The sequence below is a fragment of the Mus musculus genome, chromosome 13, assembly GCF_000001635.26.
Source record: "Mus musculus strain C57BL/6J chromosome 13, GRCm38.p6 C57BL/6J".
Taxonomy (NCBI): Eukaryota; Metazoa; Chordata; class Mammalia; order Rodentia; family Muridae; genus Mus; species Mus musculus.
Genome location: NC_000079.6, coordinates 40,189,170 through 40,210,494, shown reverse-complemented (window position 1 = coordinate 40,210,494; position 21,325 = coordinate 40,189,170). Strand labels below are relative to the sequence as shown.

The following is a 21,325-nucleotide window of genomic DNA, read 5'->3' as shown; positions in this document are numbered from 1 at the left end:
TCAATGCAGCTCCAACCACATTAAGGGAGATAATTTGTATCATAGAAACTGAATCAGCAGTGAGACCCCAAAAGGCTATTCCTCTGATGGGGGTACAGTCATTGTCACAGATGGCCCTGCTGATGGAATTAAACTTAAGTCAGGAGAAGTGGGAGATACAATTCTTCGTAATTCAAATGCACTTGGGAAAGCAGACACATGATGTCCGGGTTTGAGAAGCAAACAAACAGAAAAGTCGACCATGAAGAAGAGTCTAGAAAAAAGAGAGTACATAATTAATAAGAGGACAAGAGCCTAGGGAGCAATTTAAGGAGAGAAACAAACCTTGATCTCTGTCTTTTGCATTAAAGACAGGAAATGTGTATGTCGTTTCAGCTAAGCATCTATTTTAAATAAATGTTTTTTTTTTCTCAAGGTTTCGTGAGCAGTTTATAGGATCAAAGAAGAATGGGTAGAAAAAAACTGAAATGACAAGACATCTTATCAAATATATATGGCCCTGGCTTCTGCATCTATGCATTCAACCACTAATGGATAGAAAATGTAGTTAGATCTGTAGTGGCTTTGCTCTGTTGGTATGTTAAAGAAACAATGTGGCATAGCAACTATTTACATAATGTTTACATTCATTCAGCATACTAGTAAGCCAGCTACAGCAATGGTTCTCAACCTGTGGGTCTTCACCCTTTTGGGGATCAAATGACCTTTTCATAGAGGCTGCCTAAGAGAATCAGAAAACATAGATGTTTGTATTATGATTCATAACAATAGCAAAATTACTGTTATGAAATAACAAAACATTAATAATTTTATGTTTGGAGGGAGTCCACACAATGTGAGAAACTGCATCAAAGGTTCTCAGCATTAGGAATGTTGAGAACCACAGCTCTAGAGATTATTTAAAGTATATGGTAAGAGGTGGGTCTAGAAAGATGGCCCAGGGGTTTAGAAGGCTCACAGGTCTTGTAGACAACCAGAGTTTGCTTCCCAGCTCCCAGGTGGGCTGGCTCAACTGTTAGCTGTAACTCTGGCTGCAGGGGATCTGATGCTCTCTCTGACCTCCAAGAGAATCTGTAGTCACAGGTCTGTATTTGCATGTGCATCTATGCACACACACAAAATTAAAATGAAATATTGAAAAATATATAGTCTCTGTGCATAGAATTTATGTATATACCACGATGCGTTATATAAGGGGCAGGAGCCTCTGTAGATTCTAGTATTCATGATGAGCCCCCCAGTCTACTTCTTACAGATCAAGGAAGACAACTGTGTTTGATTTCCTGGTTATTTCTGAAACAATTGACATTTTAACTGTTGGGAGTTCAGGACGTTATATAACATGTCATATATTTTATGGGGCTCTACTTCAAAAAACCATGTTTAATCATGAGCAGCACCTTCAATGTGCTGTTTATGTAATTCCTTGTTAATCCAAGAAGAAAACAAAATCAGACTATCTTGCAGATCTGGAAAAAAAAAAGGCTTTATGCTTCATTTTCAATGTCTCCCTCCCCTCCCTCCCTCCCTCCCTCCCTCCCTCCCTCCCTCCCTCCCTCCCTCCCTCCCTCCCTCCCTCCCTTCTTTCTTTCTTTCTTTCTTTCTTTCTTTCTTCGTTGTTTTCCTACCTGCTGCAGAGCTCCGAGTCAGCTGTGCACTGCAGACGGGAATCCTTACACAAAGGCTAGTGACAAGGGGCAACGCTCATTTCCAGAAGTGACTAAAGAATCTGGAAGGACAGAAGGAACTTGCTGGAAGGTGAGCACTCTAGACTGACTTCTGCTGCAAAATGTCAGATGAAGACATCCATTGTGTGGCTGTCCTTACCTGTTCTTTTCCTCCTAAGCTTTTCTTGAGAGAAAGCAGGGCTTACTAAATGTTTTTGATGCTAATACCGTACACAGGCCAAATGCTGCCCATGGAAGTGTCAACGGCATTCCTCAGCACAGGGTGCCAATGCCAGTATGACCAGGCTCAGCCTCAGCCTCAGCCACCCATTGGAGGTAGGCTTGCCAAAATGCAAATGACGCAGGCCTGAGATTTGATGAATCTTCGTTCCCCTTCTCCCGCTCGGCCTGGCATGTGCTTGACGGAGGTTGTAAATGCAAGAGAGATTGTGGTATAATTCCTCAGACTGGCACGTCTGCCCCCTAGTCACCATTCGATTATCTTCCAAATTGCTGTGTTTCAGAGAGATAAAGATTCTTTATGGCTTGCTGACTTGAAACAACCACAAGAGCCGGCACAGAGATGGCTAGGCGACCATGCATAGTAATTCTATTGGTAAATGACAAAATCTTTGTTTGTATGACATTTTCAAAAAAAAAAAAACATTACTACAGAAGATGAATCTAAAACACAGAATGTCACATTTGGCATGCAAAACTATCACAATATATTTTAGTATAAAATTCATAGAGGCGTTTAATTTAGAATGTGTTTAATAACTCCGTCTGCCTGCATCAGTAATCCTGCCTTGGGGTCGAAAAAGATTGTCTTATTTATTCAGATGGTGTTAATTTTCAAAAAAATATTTTTGGAAACCAAAATATTAAGGTTAAATCTTTGTTGTTAGTTAAGATTTTCTAATTAAACCAAAAAATAATTGTTATTCTGATTACTTTTTAAGTATGATTTGAATGAGAAACAAAAGAAACTGAACAACTTTCTTTGTTTACTTAATTCTAGAAGCATATTATCTGTACGAAAATATGCATTATCTCAATAAATTCTTGGCAGGATTAAGAAGTCTCTCTTCTGTAAACTGTAGATTAACCTGGTGGTACCCCTACCCTGGGATGATATTATTTGTGATTGAAGCATAAAGTACTTCAAGGTTGAATTACTCAGGGACTTGTGAGTAAGTCTAGAAATAAAACTTAATGATATCTGAATCCTCAACAATCTTGCTTAAGTGTTTACTTGATCTGAAACAATAGTTCGCTTAAAAATCATTAATTTATATAAACTTGTTGGCAATTACGGAACATGGAAATGGCCTGTTCCAGTCAACTGTGAATGAGCAATGAAACTTGAATGCTCCATGAAACATTCAGTCCTGTCTCAGTTACATGCCATGGGCGGAGACTCAGACCTTCATATTTCCCTCTCTCTTGTGGTGGGACGGGCTCTCATCGGAAGCCTGTGGGGCAAGCTGACATGCTGAGAACATGTTGGATCAGACAAGATGTAAGTGTTACATGTTTTGCAGGTCACTTATCAATGTGGCGTTATTATCTGTGATTAGTAGTGTTTATGATCTCCGCCTTTCTCATGCCATGTGTGAGGCTAGCTGCTGGGGTTTCACATTCCCCCAAAATCTTAGCAGGCCTGCTGTGTGGTTTCCAGACGTGTTGGATTCCAGCTAATTCCATCTTACTATAATAGATTAATGGTTTCTGATGGCATAGCTTATTAACATACCATGCTTAAACACCAGTTAAACTTTCCCTCCCATCACCGGGGAGTTTGCTTTTTGACCTCTTAATTATACATTGTGGGTTCTTGTCTGTTATCATTGCTAATACCTAACAATTACAGGTTGAATAAAAATAATTGTCTCCCTTTTTTACCCTCTGAAAAGCCCATTGTTGCTAATTGCTTGGTTTTACTCAGTTCCTGTGTAATTCAAGAACTCCTCCTTTTATGTAGGGTGAGCAGCCTCAGTTGCCTAGTCTACAAATACAGATCAGATGTATTAGGGGCCTCAAGGACAAGGCTCCCCAAGGCTCCTACCTCCTCCGAGTGTCTCTGCTCAGTCAGCTGGGGAGCTGTGCCTCACAGGAGTGTCAAGCTGAGCAGCTGAAGACAAGGACGTGCCCAGTTCTTCATGGTGGCAACTTTTATGATGTGGGGCTCTATTTCCATGAAAGCGTTTCTGTGGTAAGCTAACCTTCTGTGCACATGTGCATAGACCTTCTTTGCATTTAATGAGACTCTGCTGTCACTATCTGCTCACCATCTCTTTCTATCTAGAATCAACCCACTGTTCTCAACACAAAGGATCTTATTCATATAATCTTCTATGATCTCATTCACTTAAGTGTTCAATAAACATTTACTATTGGTCTATCTGTCTCTCTGTCTTTGCTTCACTCTCTATCTATCTATCTATCTATCTATCTATCTATCTATCTATCTATCATCTATCATTATCTATCTCTATATCTATCATCTATCTCTACATCTATCATCTATCTCTATTATTTATCTATTATCTATCATCTAGCTAGCTAGCTTTCTATCATCATCTATCTATCATCTATCTATCTATCTATCTATCTATCTATCTATCTATCTATCTATTCCAACCCTATTGCAAGTAAAGAAATATATAGTTCTGTGTTCTTTATTTGTTAAGAGTGTAGTATGGATTATTGATCTTTCTGTTTTCAGGGTTCCTTGGCAAACAATGCTAACACATGTGGCACATGCGTATGCGTATAGACATCCAGGAGCTAGAGGAACTGTACATATAGTAAGCCACAGGTTGTCCTGACTATTCAAATGCATTCTGGAAAGGAGGGTGCTGGGAGAAACCATGGTGGGCGGGGCTAGAAGTGATCCTGGAAAGGAGGGTGCTGGGAGAAACCATGGTGGGCGGGGCTAGAAGTGATCTTGGCGAGAAGGAGGACATCAAGTTCAGAGAGAAGCCAGGTTCAGCTCTTCCTGGAGCATTTGCCCTGGACAGATGGTGGCTTCCTGGGTAGGTAAAGTACGAAGAGAAAGGAGAGTTGATTAGTCGTAGAAGCCCAGGTTGCGCTGCTGTACTGGGGGCATGGCGTTGACTATTCACAGAAGAACTGCCTTTTATCCTATTAATTTGAATTAGTATAAAAATCATCAGAATTGACTCGGGTACTGAAGGATAAGGTTCAAGGAGAAAATATTTTTTCCCTACCTGGAAACAGAGTTTCACGTTGCGCTTTTCACTAGCAGATGTGTTAATGCAACCGCCCCCTCCTTTTTCTCTGTAACTCCATAGCAAATTGTGACTATGAAAACCCAATAGCATCGATCAAGACCATTAGACAATAGAGTAATTACTCTGTCATTCAGAAGAAGATAGGTAGGGGTTAGAAAAACAAAAACAAAAACAAAAACCAAAGACTAGCACGACCCATCAATGGAAGATGAGCACTTAACAATACATGCAATAAAACATAACAATGCATGCAATAACTGTGTGCACGCATGACTAGCTTTAAACATGTTAGAGTACTCACTGACATAACAGCCAGGACATCAAAAGCTACTTTGAAAAAGGAATGTAAGAATTCATTGTGGGGAAATGTTTGTGGAAAAGGGACCTTAACTGACAAGATTAAATAGAGGGAACAGTCTATTATGGGCCTAATTGGAAGATGGTATATTGAGGTTGTCCTACCAGAAGTATGTGCAGAAAGATGCCTTGCCAGAATCCAATAATCCCCCTTATTTTTGTTGTAATTATAAATATTATAAAATTATAAAAAATTATAAAAAAATTTACCCACTGGGCTTTTATTTTAATTAATATGATAAGTGCTTATAGTTCAGATAACTTTCAAATTAACCTTTGGTTAAAAAAATTTGGGCTAATACACTTTTTATTTTTTTCTTCACTACATGATCCCCATACTCTACAATTATATTCTTTTGGTCCATTTCAAACCTTCTTGTTTTTAAACATTTTTTTGTCCATTGAGGTGTGCTAGAGTTTGTTTTTATTACCTGCTTTTGTTCAACTGTCCATTCTCTCTCAAGTCCCTGGGTAAAAATGTGAACTCTGGATGCAGGAGCTTCACCTATTCTTGTTGGCTTGGCCGAGGGTACCCCATATGAGCTGTTGAGTCGTTGTTATGGTCCATGTGTGGAGTGGTGTCTTTTCGAGTTTGAAAGCCTTGATCCATGGAATAGAACTATTAAGCGTTTGAGATGGTGGGCCCTTTAGAGGCAGAATACAGTGGGAGGCCCTTCATCCATTGAGGCTCCACCTTTGAAGGGGACTGTGAACCCCAAGTTCTTCCTCTATTTTTGCTTTCTGGTTCATGAGGTAAGTCATTCTAGCCATGCCCCACCCTGGCACCATGATGTGCTGCCTTGTCAGAGGCTGAAAGCAGTGGATATCTAGAACTAGAACTTCCCAAATTAAGAGCCCAAGTCACTATATGAGCTAATTGCCTTGGGTATTTCTTTACAGCACTGATATGCTGACCTGTATACAGGGTAGGCTCTGGCCAAAGTACCAGTAGGAGGAGTTGCACCATGCAGGTCTGGAAGGGTACTCACTACAAGTTAAAAAGAGTGAGGTTGCAAAGATTATTTACAGCGCCAAAGCTACACTGAATCTGTAGGACAGGCTGCTGAGTCCTGGGATGAGAAAAGCATTTCCCACTCCTGCCAGTCAGAGAGGGAAGCATCCTGGAATGGTTAAAAGAACAGTCCTAAACATTCTGCATGTGTCAGAAAATAAAATCAAAACAGAATTACCTCCTCCCATGGGTAGGAAAAGATACTCTTTAGCAGGCTGTCAAAGTAACATTGAATTGTGTCTGTCCCTTAATATTCATGCTCAGCAGAATCAGGGAATCTCACACCTCAAACAAACAAATAAAACCCCACTAGGCTACTTCACATTCACATTCAGTGTGTGTGTGTGTGTGTGTGTGTGTGTGTGTGTGTGTGTGTGTGTGTGTGTGTGTATGAACAGCACAACACTCACAACAAAAAACTAAAACAGGAGAAGCACCTAAAACAACCATTACTTGTCAGGCAAGAGGAGTCACAAGAGCCTTTCTGCTTCCAGAATATGAAAGGATGCTGTCGGAAGAAATCCCATTTGCTCTGTCAGAGTCACCCCAGTAACATCAAGTTTTCTCATTAAGTGTACATCTCTGCCTGCTGGTCTCACTGCTATCGTTTGTAGGAGACTGACAGTTAAAACAGTGAGTTTCCAAGCAACATACTGTAATGCTATTTCATTTATTTACTTAAATTTTATTTATTTATTAATTTTCTTAAAACAAAGACTCCTGTGTCTCGTGCTCGTCTCAACTTATTACATAGCAGAGGATGATAGCTTTGAACTTCGTATCCTCCTGTCTCCATCTCCGGAGGACTGAGATCACAGGCTTGTTACACACACCTGGTCTATGGTAGTACTAAGGTTTGAATGCAAAGCTTCCTTCCCAGCACCCATTTACTCTACCAACCGAGCTATACCCTCAACCACAGCATCATAGTTTTATAATAGTAAAAATACTTTCAGAAAGAAAAAAAAAAAAAACAACACAAAACCATGCCTTGGGTTTGTAACGAATATTGAGACATTTGAGACATCTAGTTCATGCCATTTAAGGCACAAGCCAGAGAGATCCATTTCTTTTCTTACTCCACGAATGGAAGTGATTAGCTTCCCTAAGGCAGCTGCAGGGCTCAAGGTGCCATTCGTGTGCTAACTAGAGAGAGATGATCATGTATCAGGAACAAAGAAGGCATGGCCTAGATAAAAGAATAAGGCCTAATTGCAGGTGACACACTGAGTCTGAGGATGTACTTACATCACATGTCTGTAAGGTTATCTTACTGACTGACCTTTAGCAAGGACACAATGTCACAGTGTCACAAGTGGTATACATTTGGCATCAGGCTGAGCCAGGAGGCTAACACTTGACGATTAAGTGCAACAGCAACTGCTTTCAAGGTGTTGGGGAGGGTTCCTAAGGGAGGCAAGAGATGTGCTGGTGACGTACTGCTCCAGATATCCTTGGTACCAATTCCATATCTAGTGTCTAGTTGCTGTTCTTGCCTCAAATTAACATCTTAAACATATTAACATGCTCTTGCTATATCATAAGGTAGAGGTGGTCAAAGAAGATGTTAAGGGAAAAATAGGAGTCACAGGCCCCTCAGATCACATGAGCAATACCAGCTACTTAATATTAACATAGTAGGTCAAGTTCATTTGTGGATTCCAAGCTTAGGCCGGAAGATCTGAGTGCTTGCCTAAAGATTTTTGAATATATCCTTGGTGGAAACATCAGGAACCTTCTTGTCTTCTGCTGACACTTATCCTGGAAACATTTCAAATAAAGAGATTTGTTCTTGGTATCCATTAATAGCCTACAGATGTAGATCTTTGGGAGGAAATATGTTACATTACGTACATGCCTTTTGACTTCTGGTTCTGGCAAGATGATGGGCTAGGCTAAATATTTAGGTTATCTTAGTCTACTGTTTTGCTAGAGTCAGGGCTTAAAAGGCATACTCATTTTCAGATTTTCATTCTATAAACATTCTCTAATCTATTGTACATGCATGCAAGAAGCTTGGGAATATATAAATCACACAAGAACAGAACAGATAGCATTGTGGATGAAAAACAAACAGATAAAACACAAAACAAAACAAAAATCAAAGAGAACAGTTGCAGATTAGGCAGTGGTAATGTGAGGAAGAGAAGGATGAATGGTCAGATTTGGCTATCTAAAGATTTGGAATGTAACACCCATTTATGAGTCAAGGGTTTATGATTAGTTGATAGAGAATTTCAAAAGTTTTAGATGTTCCAATAAATAGTATCCAGAAGGGACAGAAAAGACCAAAAATGAAATGAAATGAAACGAAATGAAGTGAAATGAAATGATCCAGGTATTGGGCCAGAGGTACCTCAAACATTGGATTTCTTTTCTAAGGCTGCCATGAAAAGTTCAGGTTTATTTATTTATTTATTTATTTTGCAAAAGCAGGCAAGGTTTTGTGTACTTCTCATGGATTATGACCGGCTTAAGAGTTCTTCAGTTTGTAGATGTTCACCATGATCCTCACCATGTCTTCCCTGTGTGTAAGTCTGTCTGTCTCCATGCAAGTAACTCTTCTTTATAAGGACCTTGCCATGTTAGGTCATAGCCATATTAAAAACACCATTATAATTTAGTTAAATAAAAAGATCCAATTTCCAAATATGGCTGTTTTCTGAAATACTTTAAGTTAGAAATGTTAGAATGTTCAACCTATTTCTGTAGGGGAGACTTAATTCACTCTACAATGAATACATTCTTACTAGAAGCTTGGTAAAAAGAATTAGCAAAATGACATTCAAGATCAAGGAAGAATGCAGGAACAAGTGATATTTTCAGTCTTTTTCTTAGAAATATGTTTGAAATGTTGTCCAGCTTTCAGAAAGGAATGTTAGAGGGTGGGCCTTTCCTATTAGAATTTAATAAAATATTTGATGAGTCCAATCATTTGAGTTGCAAAAGAAAAATAAAGGATCCCACGATGTAAATAAGTACAGGATTATATTGTTAATTAATTAACCAATAAAAATTTAGGGTGAAGGTCCCAGTGAAGACACCAGCATCTTTCTAGTTTCCCTAAGACAGACAGGACAGCCCAAGAGCCTTGCCTGGAGCCATTCATAAATGCACAAAAAAGTGAGTCATGCTTAGTGTTGCCATGATACAAAGTTACAGAAAATATTAGTGAGAGCACTGAGAAGATGTGGAAAGAAAAACTGTAGTGATCATTATAGAAAACATCCATAACACCAAGAAGATGTAGCAAAACCATAGCTCTCTTTCAGAAGTTTGGTGAAGGATATCTTCAGTTGTTTCTCTGCTTGGTTTCTAAGACATACATGTTGCTAAATAAATAGAGCATTTTTAGGGACTTATAGGAGATTCAAAGACAAAGGGTATCAAAATTACTTTTAAGAACATAAAGTCAAATATAAATTAAGATTTTTGACCATTATTTTCTTGTCACATTAGCTTGCATGATAATTCTTGTGGGTGACATTTTAAAATATCATTATTGACCTTTGGCAATGGTAACTGAAGAAACTTCTGTTAATTATTAGCTGGAACTGTTATGCTTGCAATTCTTAGTATCGTTGGGTATGGGGATCAGCCAACTTATAAAAATAAGGATACAAATAATAGGTTAAAGAAGCAAAAACAGCAAAACTCAGGCAAAGAACATTGATTAATGAATTTTTTAAAATTCTTAAAGGTCATGTGCTGAAGTTTGGCTGAGCCTCGGGCAGATCTAATGAACATGACCAAGCCCCTCTGTGTGCAGCAGGTAACCCGTGCTGACTCGGAATTTGCTGACATTACAGGGTTATTATTTCTGGAAGGATGCAGCATTCTGGAACAATTTCTCTAATGATTCCATTAAGACCATGGTTTCCTTCAATTTAGGGTAACATATTCCATTTTTCTCATTACCCCAAAACACAGAGAAGTGTGTCTAGGATAGAAGGTTTGTGTCAGCCAACGGAAAGGAGAAAAAAAATCACTTGATTTTGATGGTACTTAACCCCATTTTGTATTTGATAAGCACATCTGTTTTGTGGATCACATGTCAGTGTGCGAGATTGTTTAAAGTCAAAAAAATATTTTGGTCTAAAAATCATTAACTTATGGCAATCTTGAGGATCCCTTAAAGTAGCCATAGGTGGCTGCCATTGTGTGAGGGGTACTTTAATGCTCAGACCAAGGAAAAGTGTCTATAGGACCAGGGTCTCTGAGAACAGAATGGGGACAAAGGTTTCCAGATGGAGAGTCCGAGAGCAGGCCTTTGGTGGTCATTTATCACGAGGGTCTGCTTTTTGCTATGACCAGACAGGGCTTGCTGTAAATATGCACTCCAGTTGCTAAATACAACATTTGGGAGATGTTCTCATAAGACATTTCTCAATTTATACTTAAAAACAAAGAATAATTACAGGAAGCAAGGTTTGCTAGGATGTGAGCTCTGGAGTCCACATTTTGGCTCCAGACTTCCTCAGTGATAGGATACACCACAGTTGTTATCTTCCCTTGTCTCTGTGATCTCTACTGTAAGAACCATCACCAGAAACCTGTCTCCTTGAAGCCATGTTACTAACAGAACAATGATCTGGAGTAAATGTTATAGTGGAGCCAAAGAACACATTTCTTTTAAACAAACCTCAGCTCCAATAAGGAAGCCCAATCCCAGGATATACCTAATTTCTGAGTCACTGCAGGGCTTATCTCCTTCTTCCCTACATCTATGACTCTTCTGTCATTTTAAAGAATACATGAGTGTCTGTGAGCACTATTGCTATTTGAATTTCTTAAATCTTCCATGTGTTTCACAGTGAAGAGTTTGTTGCTCCCACTGATATCAGAGCAGTTACAGTTAATTGGGTGACAGCATTGACATCTGTAATTCACACATGAGAATCTGAATTTGGGGGAAGTTTGTCAAGTTGTTCAATGTCACATAAATTCTTAGGACAAAGTTGGAAATGGAATCTTCACTCCACAACTATGGGCACTCAATTATGGTTCTTTTACTCCAGTAAGATATTCTAATTATCTGACATATAGTCACCTAATATCTAATTATTGAAGAACACCTAGAGACATCCTGAAGCAAAACAATATTTCTAAGACGTCATCTCACATTTTGGTTAAAGCCATTGTTTAACTTCTCACTTCTGTTAGGACAAGTCAGTTTTGCTGTATGTTAATAGACCCTGGTCCTATGGCTTCCTCCTCTCTTCTCAGGGATTTCTCCATATTAGGCAAAGCCACCCGTCACCATGAAGTCAACTATGCTGAGCTATAACTGTATGCAGTTCAATGCTTTCTCCCAATATCCAGTTTCCCACCTGAATTGGTCAGAAACATATCTTCCACTTACCCTTCCGATTCTAAACTCATTCAGTTTACCACTGTTTATATACATTAGTTTAGTTAGCCCCCAATAAGACTCCAAGGGTTTGAACACACACACACACACACACACACACACACACACACTGCTTTGTACTTCAGGGCACAAGTAGCAGATAATCAAAATACAAAACAAAAAACCTGCTTCTAAAATGAGAGCAAAACATAATGTGAAACTATTTAGAGAGACTAGACAAATTTAGTGGCCATTCAGATTATCAAAAATATGGATTGTTTCTGATAAACAGAAAGTGAAGGAAATGTTAAGGCAATGTCAAAGGACGTTATCACAATATCAGAGATTTTAAAAATAGAATATAGGATATAGGGAAGAAACAAATCAATTCAGAGATGCTATTTTAGTATTTCTAAATTGGTAATATTTAAGAAAATAATAGTACAATCTGGTTTTACTGCTTCAGAGTCACTTCTTTCCCCTTTAAGACAGTAATATTTTGAGTAAGACTTAAAAAAGCAAAATGAGCCTATACACTCATTTCCTCGAGGTCTGAGCACACTCAACTCAGCTCATTCTCAAATGGAAAAGAAATTTGAGGTTCAAGCTTATACCTAAAGGAGTTGACAGCTTCTGTGTTCTGTTGGGTTGGAAATCTTCCTCTTGCCACTTCAAGTCATCTTGTAAAATACCAAATCCACTGCCGGAGAGACCAGAAAGTGAGGCTGTGCCTACAGGAGAATGAATGTCCAAGTCTAAACTTTCAGTTTGTCCCTGACAAACAGCAGGGTGTAGATTATCTGAGACACCGCACCCCTCTAAAAAAAAAACCCCACACACAAAACCACCGTTTCAGGACTTCCATGAGCCCGAGAGCAGCTGTAAAAGATCTAAGCCTCCCAGGTGTCATGTGGGAATTTTGGATATGCATAGCTATATGGAAGCTCCTCCCCTGTTAACTGCAATCTTGGTGTTTATAAAATGCAAACAGAACCTTCTCTAAATCATGTTTGCTAATTTTAAGTGATGATTACTGTTTTTGTCATGTTATGGGAAGAAAGTATAAATCTTCATCGAGAAAATCAGTCAAATCATCAAAAGTAGTTTCCTTATAGCTCTGGGAGCGCATTAGCTGTATCCACACTGCCCTTCCTTTTCTTGGTCATGGCCATTAAGCCTGGGTAGAATAAATTATCCACTCACTGTGTGTCTTATTCAGTTCAGGATATTATGATAAAATACCATACAATGAATGGAGTAAACAATAAGCATTCATTACCCTCAGCATAAGAGTCTAGAACGACAGAGATTAGTATCCTAGCAGATCTATTTCTTTGGTGATCACCTTTCCTCTGGCCCAGATAGTCTTTCATTAGTGCCTGTCCCGAGCAAGAAAATATTGGAGCTGTTGACCTTCCTCTTGTAAAGCCACTAATTCTACTCCCATTCCTTCATCTAAACCTGAATACCTTACACGGGGGGGGGGGGGGGCACTTGTAAATTCCATTGTGTGTGGGCTGAGGCTTAAACATATGGTTTATAAGCATTTTGGTTCACTCCTATGTGCACATGAGTAGTAAAATTATTACGTACATAGGCATCCTATGATAAAAACAATGCATACAACAGGAGAGTCAAAGAGATATGCAGGGGTGGGTGGAGAGATGGCTCCCTGGTTAAGAGGATGCACTTGACCTTCAGAGAACCAGAGTTAAACCCCCAGCATCCATGTCAGGTGACTCACAACTGCCTGTAACTCTAGCTCCAGGCCAGAGCCCCTGTGGGCACCTGCACTCATGTTTAGCCACAATCAAAAGTACTAAAAGAGAATTTAACAAAACAAAATGTGGAAACTTGGCAGCTAGCATTTTTTAATTATGAGAGTTTTTTTTTTGAATTATTGGAAATCTTTGATGTTTGACCCTAATTCAAATGGGAGGTTCTGAACTAGTTCAAGATTATTATACTGTACACAGCCAAATAGATTAATTTTATTTGTATTACTTACTTTATTTTGTATTTTATTCATTAATCTAGTTACCAATAATTCATTGAGTTAGATAAAGAAAATTATAAAATCTTTGCTATTTCCCCACTGAAGGGCAAGGTCTATATTTTTCTCTCCTTAATCTAAGAGGACTCATTGACTATTAGCTAAAGGGATGTTATGGAATTAATATTGTAGAGTTTTGAAGTCAATCTTAGGTCTTAATGGACTGACAACTTCCTTTTCCTGTTTTGCTAGAAATTGCTCTTGCATCTTTACCTCATCTTACTAAAGTACCATGTTCACTGCTTGAGAGACTGAAAGTGAGGCTATGCCTACAGGAGAGGGAAGGTTCAAGTCTAAACCACATTTCTCTGGTCCTTGACCAGGAGCGGGATGTGGATTATCTTGGACCTTTCCATTTCAGCCTAGCCATGAACTCAAAGTGGTCCAATTTATACCATGTAGAGAAGATAAGTCATTCCACTGAATTATACACACACATAACAGGGAAATTAGTTATACTAAACAAATATCATACTTTTTTTTTATACAACAATGAAATTTTTTACTACAAATAATTGTTGAGCCACCATGTGGTTGCTGGGATTTGAACTCAGGACCTTCGGAAGAGCAGTTAAAAATAATTGTTAAGTTGTCATGATCTGTATATAGAATGTCAATTGCACAAAACAAAGTAGAAATGGAATGGATATGATGGAAAAGGTAAAAATTAAAACAGATTTCTTCTCACAAGAGACAGCTATATCTGGGTCCTTTCAGCAAAATCTTGCTAGTGTATGCAATGGTGTCAGCATTTGAAAGCTGATTATGGGATCCCTGCATATGGCAATCACTAAATGGTCCATCCTTTTGTCACAGCTCCAAATTTTGTCTCTGTAACTCCTTCCATGGGTGTTTTGTTCCCATTTCTAAGAAGGGGCAAAGTGTCCACACTTTGGTCTTCGTTCTTGAATTTCATGCGTTTAGCAAATTAAGCTACTATGTTTTTAAATAGTTTGTTAGTAGCAAGGAAAGAAAGACTCATTTAGTTTCCTCTATACTAAGTGCTATGTTGTGTGTTAGAGAAATAGTCACGGCCTATCCCTTAAAGTGGTCATGGCCTCAGTAGCTTCTGTTGACATAACCTTGTATATACTTTCACAGAAAATTTAAGTTGATCTTATTTCTCTATTTAAGTTTTAAATTTTCTAAAAAGACATCTGTATCTCCAGTGAAATAGCTTAGCCTTCAGCTATACTATCTGCATGTAGAAAAATACATGTGGGTGATAGAAATAGAAACAGGGGATGTTATAGACTGAACTATGCATCCCCCAAAACTTATACAGTAAAATATTGGTGCCTAACCTTGGGGCATAGCCATAGGATCTTTATTGGAATGATTAATTAAAAATGGGATGGAACACCAAGGTGGGTGAGAGAGAAGGAAGAAAAATGGGTGGAAAGAGAAGAGAGAGAGAAGGGAGAGGGGAGAGTGGAGGAAGAGGATGGAGAGAAGGAGGAAGGATCAGGACACACTCTAAAGGAAAGCCATGTAAAAACCTGGAGAGAAGCTGGGTACCTAGAAGCCAAGGAGAATGTTCTCCCACAAAGCTAGCATGAATAACACCACTCCATGGGAAATCTAAGTTCCAGATTGAGGAATAAACATAATAGTTTAAGTGTCCCAGCCATGGACTTTGGCATGATTGTCTAAGTGCTTAATATAGGGACTAAAAAGAACCAGTCACACAGGCCAGCAAGAGCCACAGCAGCATCAGGGACCTTCCAGGTACATCAAATCTTCAGAAGGGCTGCTTGTTCTGGCTGCTCAGATAGTAGGGCAGTGCATTGTGTGAGACCATGTCCAAGTGCTCCTGTGGACCGACATAGACTATGTGCAGTCTGCAGACAACTCAAACATTGACCATTATGGCCAGCTAGTGGCAACATAGTCTGGGTTGGGAACCACGGGGAAGGAGGCTGTCTAGCTCATACTCCCACATTCTGCAAAGCCATATTCTGGGGGGTCCTGTGAGTCTTCAGGGAAGCCAAAGTCATGTGCTTAGCATGAGTGGCAATACTTGCAGAGGTGCGCAGGGCAGAGGGAACATTTTGGCAAGGCCCATGGTGTGCATGAATGAACTGCAGGAGTGAAGTTATCCCTCCATGTATGGGGTGGATCAGAAGAGTGTTGCAGCCAGGACTTTTAATCCTGACACAAGCAAGATCCAGTGATGGGCAGCCTTTTAAGATGAGCCAGGCAGAGGCTGGAGAGAATGTACAGTGGTTATGAGTGCAGGATTCTCTTCTAGAAGCTTCAAGTTCCATTCCCATCACCCACATAACCACAGCCATCCTTAAGTCTAGGTCTGGGAAGTCCCACACACTCATCCAACCTCTGAGGGCTTTGCACATACATGGCATACAAACATACATGCAGACAAAACATATATACACATAAAACAACAGAGTGAGGGCAAGTGCCTACAGCCTGGTATGGTGGCACATATATTTAATTACAGTGCTGGGGAGATAGAGGAAAGTGGGTAAATATAAGTTTCAGGCCCGTCAGGGCTATACACAGTGAAACAAACTGACAAACAAACTGACAGCCTAGAGACTCATGCTGGGCTCCTGACGGTGATGTCCTTGTATATATTCTCCTTCCATTTGTGTATAGTTAGACCGTGAGGTGTCTACAAACAGTGCCTATATAATAGGTAGAAATGATGGGATGTCATCTCTGCACTTCTGTCAGGGAAAGGTTGACAGGTTTTGTCTCACTCTCTCCAGTGAGACAGTCCCCAGGAGACTGAGGCCCTGAGTCCAGCAGTCTGCTTTAAGAACTAAAGCTGACAAGACCACCTACGTTGCCTTAGCCTCCCTGGTTTGCCTTGAATGCAAACCTACTAAGGACCTGAAATCAGGAATTCATAGCCACACCTGGATTCATGACCCACAAAAATAGTAAGAAAAAAACATTTGTTTGTAGGCTTGGATTTTTTTTTACAACCTACTTTATAAGGGTTTTTAAACACTTTAACGTCTCTTGTAGCCTACCACCCACCAGAGGTAGTGGAAAATAAATGTTAATAGGAAATGAGGGCTGTGGACCTGTTTAGAAGTACTTCTTTGGGGGATATTCGGAAGTTCATTGTCAACAGTCCAGTCCTCTAGCAAAACACCAACACGAATCAGTCGCAGCAGTCCAACTCGTTCGGCCATCACCACTCATAAATCTGCAATGGCAGTCTGATCAAGACAAAACCATGAAGTGGCAAGAAGCTCCTGTAATGTCAGGAGAAGTTCTTTGGTGAGTTCATAACATGCAAAGATCAGCATCATGATGCAAGGTGAACCAACAGAAGAGCATTGGCTGTGAAAACGAGCAAGACAGAGCAGGGCGAACCAATGCCAGAGACTCCTCTTTCTCCCCTTTCCCTTCCCTCTTGGTTGGAAGTCTAAATCAGAGTTTCAAATTAGACAAGTGATTACTACTTTAGCCAACTTTAAATGCAGCTAAAACACAACTTTCCAGCAAAGTGTTTAAGATAAAAACAAAAGACCGATTTGCATATAATTTATGTGACAGTGTGCTATGGGGTCATATTTATATTCTTTCTAAGCATCACATGTCCCCTCATGAGCCTGCTTCAGAAAAAGCTCCTCTCACCTGTGTCTGCTTCAATATTCTTTCACGTGTCTGATGTAGCCAAACATCCTTCACCTGTGTGCCCCAGCAAAACATCATATGACATTTCCAAATGACCCTGAGGCTCTCATTTCCAATATGACATCATATGAGCTTCTGAAGAAACCAGAAATTTCCTCTTCACTTGCTAAAAGGAAGAAGCAAAACAAAACAGAAAACTAGAGACAATAAACTTTTTTTTTCCTGGTGGGAAAAGAACAAGAAAAGATTACACAATGTTCACATGTATCTTTTATTGTTAAAATAAGCTTATTTTGTGATGAGTGTTAGGGAGACCATAATTTTGGCAGGAGGTTTTGCCCTGTGGTAGGGTAAACATAGGAACTATAGATGCTATAGAGAAAACTTTCTCTGAACTCACCGAGCAAGCAGACTACTTTGAGGGTGTATAGAATTCAAAAAATTGTGTAGCCAGTTAATATTTATTTATCAGTGTGACAAGGTATCGTTTTTATAGTGGTAGATGGGCACCATTTTTGTTTCACTGGAGGGAAATCCAATCTGAATAAAAAAGTAACTTTTCACACATGACTTCTAATCCATGCATGTAAATCAAACTGAAGATCTATTATTCATTATTTTAAAAAATGGCATATTTTTATTACATTGAGAATGAAACACAAATACTGTGAAAAATTTAGTGCCCTTTCTGGAAATTTTAAGACACTCATCATGTCACCATCTAGCTGGGGCTTGCTCTCATTTTTAAAATATAGCCACAAAAATTAATAAGCTTGAAGTTTTATGTTAGAAAAAGAGGGATGCTCTATTTCAATGAAACAGGCAAATTTATTTTTTATTTAAAGCTTCCTGAATACTTAAGATGGGAAAGCACCCTAGTAGTGCTCAAATTCCAATATGTATATAAAGAATATAGTTCATATTCTTGTCATTATTCATCATGTCCACAGTGTTCTTCCCTCAAGTGCTTTCTGAAAATGGTGTATATATCAGAAACTGATTAAAATGACCCGAAGTATTAATTCGTAAAATATGATGAACCCAACACTTTGCAAGAGGTGATTTTCTGTGTGACATTTAATATGTAAGAGTTGAAATGATTTTAATAACTCACAGGAAGGAGTGGTCCTAGGGAATCCAGACCCTGAGCATGATTGCATTTATCGATTATTAGTTATTACCATTAATAGTCCAGAGACCTCTCATATATTATATTTTGTGACTTTAGAGCGTTTCCCCTTATGTCAGTTGATGGAAGGCCCTTTTCTCAGCTCTGAAAAGGACCATGTTATCCTGTTGAGGGAACCCAGGACTTGTGGAAACTTTGGTGGCCACATCAGTGAGCCCTAGGTATTCAGTGTCATCAATGACTTTTCCTGACTTGTTCCCTAACTCACACTCTAGGGCGACTGCATATAATTCTCTAGATTAAGGGAGTCTAGTTCTATGTTCGCCTCAATCCCTGATTCCTACCCAAATAGATTTTAGATACAAAGGATGCTTGTCACAAGTCGATCTCCAGGATGAGAAGTAATGGAGTCCTGGTTTTGCTAGCATTCACTGTCATGACAATCATAAACTCTTTTGGCCAAGTCCTTGCTTTTAGGAAATGGGAATTGAACATGTAATTCACACCAATATCATAAGCCTTAAATGCTTTGTGCAAACAGATAACCATAGCTTAAAATAAGAGATGTTACATTTTCTTTCTTTCTTCTTCTTTTTCTTTTTCTTTTTCTTTTTCTTTTTCTCTTTCTTTTTTTCTCTTTCTCTTTCTTTTTCTCTTTTTCTTTTTCTTCTTCTTTTTTAAAATCACTTATTGGCATTCCTCTGTCTGAAGTGTTCCTGGCTTTTCTCTATAGTTTATATTTTTCTGGCCCTTAAATTTTTTTTTTCTTTAAAAAGTCTGGTGAGTCTTTTCCCTCCTAACAAATATCCTACACTCTTTTGATGCTATCATGTCTCAATTTCTTCCCTCTAAATGACATGAAAGGTTTGTAAGCCCATCACTACAAAGTCCCACTTGCAATATATTCATGCACCTCCAATCATCCTAACAAATACTTAAGACCATCATTATTCCTTGCTGTTTGGGTCCTGTGGTGACACAGCACATATGACAGGAGCATGAGCTGGAACTAAACTTCCTGATTCACAGCTGGTCAAAGACAGAGGAAGAGAGTGTGGTCCCACAGTCCCTCCATTACGTTTCCAGAGACCCAAATTTTCTTCCTTTATGTCCAACTTCTTCAAGACTCCATCTCCTGAAGGAGACAAACTAGAGAACAAGTCTTTAACATGTGAGACTTTGGGGGACATTTCAAATCAATATGAATTATTATTCCTCTGATGTGATAAGCTAGTAATAATCCCTCATTGCCTACCTTTTTTTTTTCTGTTACATCACTATACACCTAAGAGTATTTCTATGAAAGTTCTCTTGTGGAACAGAACCAATCGAATGTAAGTGGAACTCTAAGAAGAGATTTATTTAATTGGTTCTTATGGTCAGAGAAGGACAGTCTCACAATGACCATCAAGAGGAATGTGAGAACCTAGTTTCTTGCTGAGCCCATCTTACAGATAAGTGGGGGTAGGCCTTTCCAAGATGATTAAAGTGAGCCTCAAAACTAGCGTAGATGTTCCACCAGACTCTCAGCCTGTTCTAAAAGAAGCAGAATTGAAATACTTATTTTGTTTTCTTTTTCTCTCTTTCTTTTTTCTATATTGTAGAATCACTCCCCTGTTCCTTTAATTTTTCTTTGATTTTCTTTTCGCAGACTGGATTCTATATCTAAGATCCAATGTATTTCTTTTCACCCTTTTGTTGTCTGTCTCTGAAGAGGCAAGCTCCTTGTCCTATAGTAGAGCTGCTCTTTGAACAGGGCTGCTTTACTGTCCCATGCCCAAAGGTAGTTGCTTAACCTCAGGCACAAGCTTCCTGAAAGTGGAAACTTCATATTTCTATGAAAGTTCTCTTGTGGAACAGAACCAATCAAATGTAAGTGGAACTCTAAGAAGAGATTCATTTAATTGGTTCTTATGGTCAGAGAAGGACAGTCTCACAATGGCCATATGCATTGCACATTTACCCGTGACTTCTCACTTCCTCTGCTTCAGACAGACCTACATGCCAATCACTTCTAGAAGCACCCTCACAGACACACCCAAATATGTGTCAGCTTAACAAGCAAGAATTACCCTCATAGGCCCTCTTTGTTCCCTGCTGTATTGCTGACATCTAGAAATGTAGCCATATCCGTGAGGATTTCCAAAGTAAGCCCACAGATGTGAGAATTTCAGAGTACCCTCAACACCTTCAAAGAGACTGGTGAGCGCCTTTTGATTGATTTTTTTTTAATACTAGAGATTAAACCCAAGAGCTTGAGACAGCTATGCACCTGCCCCGCCAAGAGGCCACAGTTTCAGAACAACCTGAAGTATCTTCTTTTAAAAATGGTGTTTTATGTAAATGTGCACATTTAAGTTTACTGGGAATTCTGCATTCTTATTTTTGTCCTTCGTGTCTGTTCGTGTGCACTGTATTCGGAGTTCAGAATGTCCTAGTTACAGAATAGCAATTCTTCTTCCCTTCCCATGCAATTCAACAATCAAATCATTTTGAATTCTCTAAAGAGGAGGATCTTGCTTCTGTTTGAACTCACTCACATTCCCAGGGAATATGTTTCAATATTTCAACATCTATACAAAATGCTTTACAATTCCTTTTACGGTATTAATTTTCATATGAACACCATGTGAAGTCACCAAGGACTGAGTAGGGCAAAGAATTTCTCCAAGGTCACCTAGCCTGTTAATTGCAAAGGACTAGCTTGGCTATCTTTCCCCATCCACATCTGATTCCCACAAATACTAGCCAGCAGTGAATGACTTTGAGTTGATGAAATTTCCAAAGCTTAGGGAAGGGGCAGGAACAGAATTCACATTCAATGCCCACCCCCCCCCAAACATTACCAAACTCAAGGACAAATAAAGATCAATGAATAAAGTGAATCA

General features: G+C 39.1%; 1 protein-coding gene across 1 annotated transcript in view; it reads left to right on the top strand.

Moving 5' to 3' along the window:
* The window catches only part of Ofcc1 (orofacial cleft 1 candidate 1), a 286,130-nt gene that overhangs the window by 77,517 nt on the left and 187,288 nt on the right, over positions 1-21,325 (top strand). The window contains exons 7-8 of the mRNA NM_172143.2: positions 1,638-1,758; positions 3,652-3,882. Coding sequence (NP_742155.2) covers positions 1,638-1,758; positions 3,652-3,882 — 352 coding nt within the window. The remainder of the gene's footprint in view (positions 1-1,637; positions 1,759-3,651; positions 3,883-21,325) is intronic.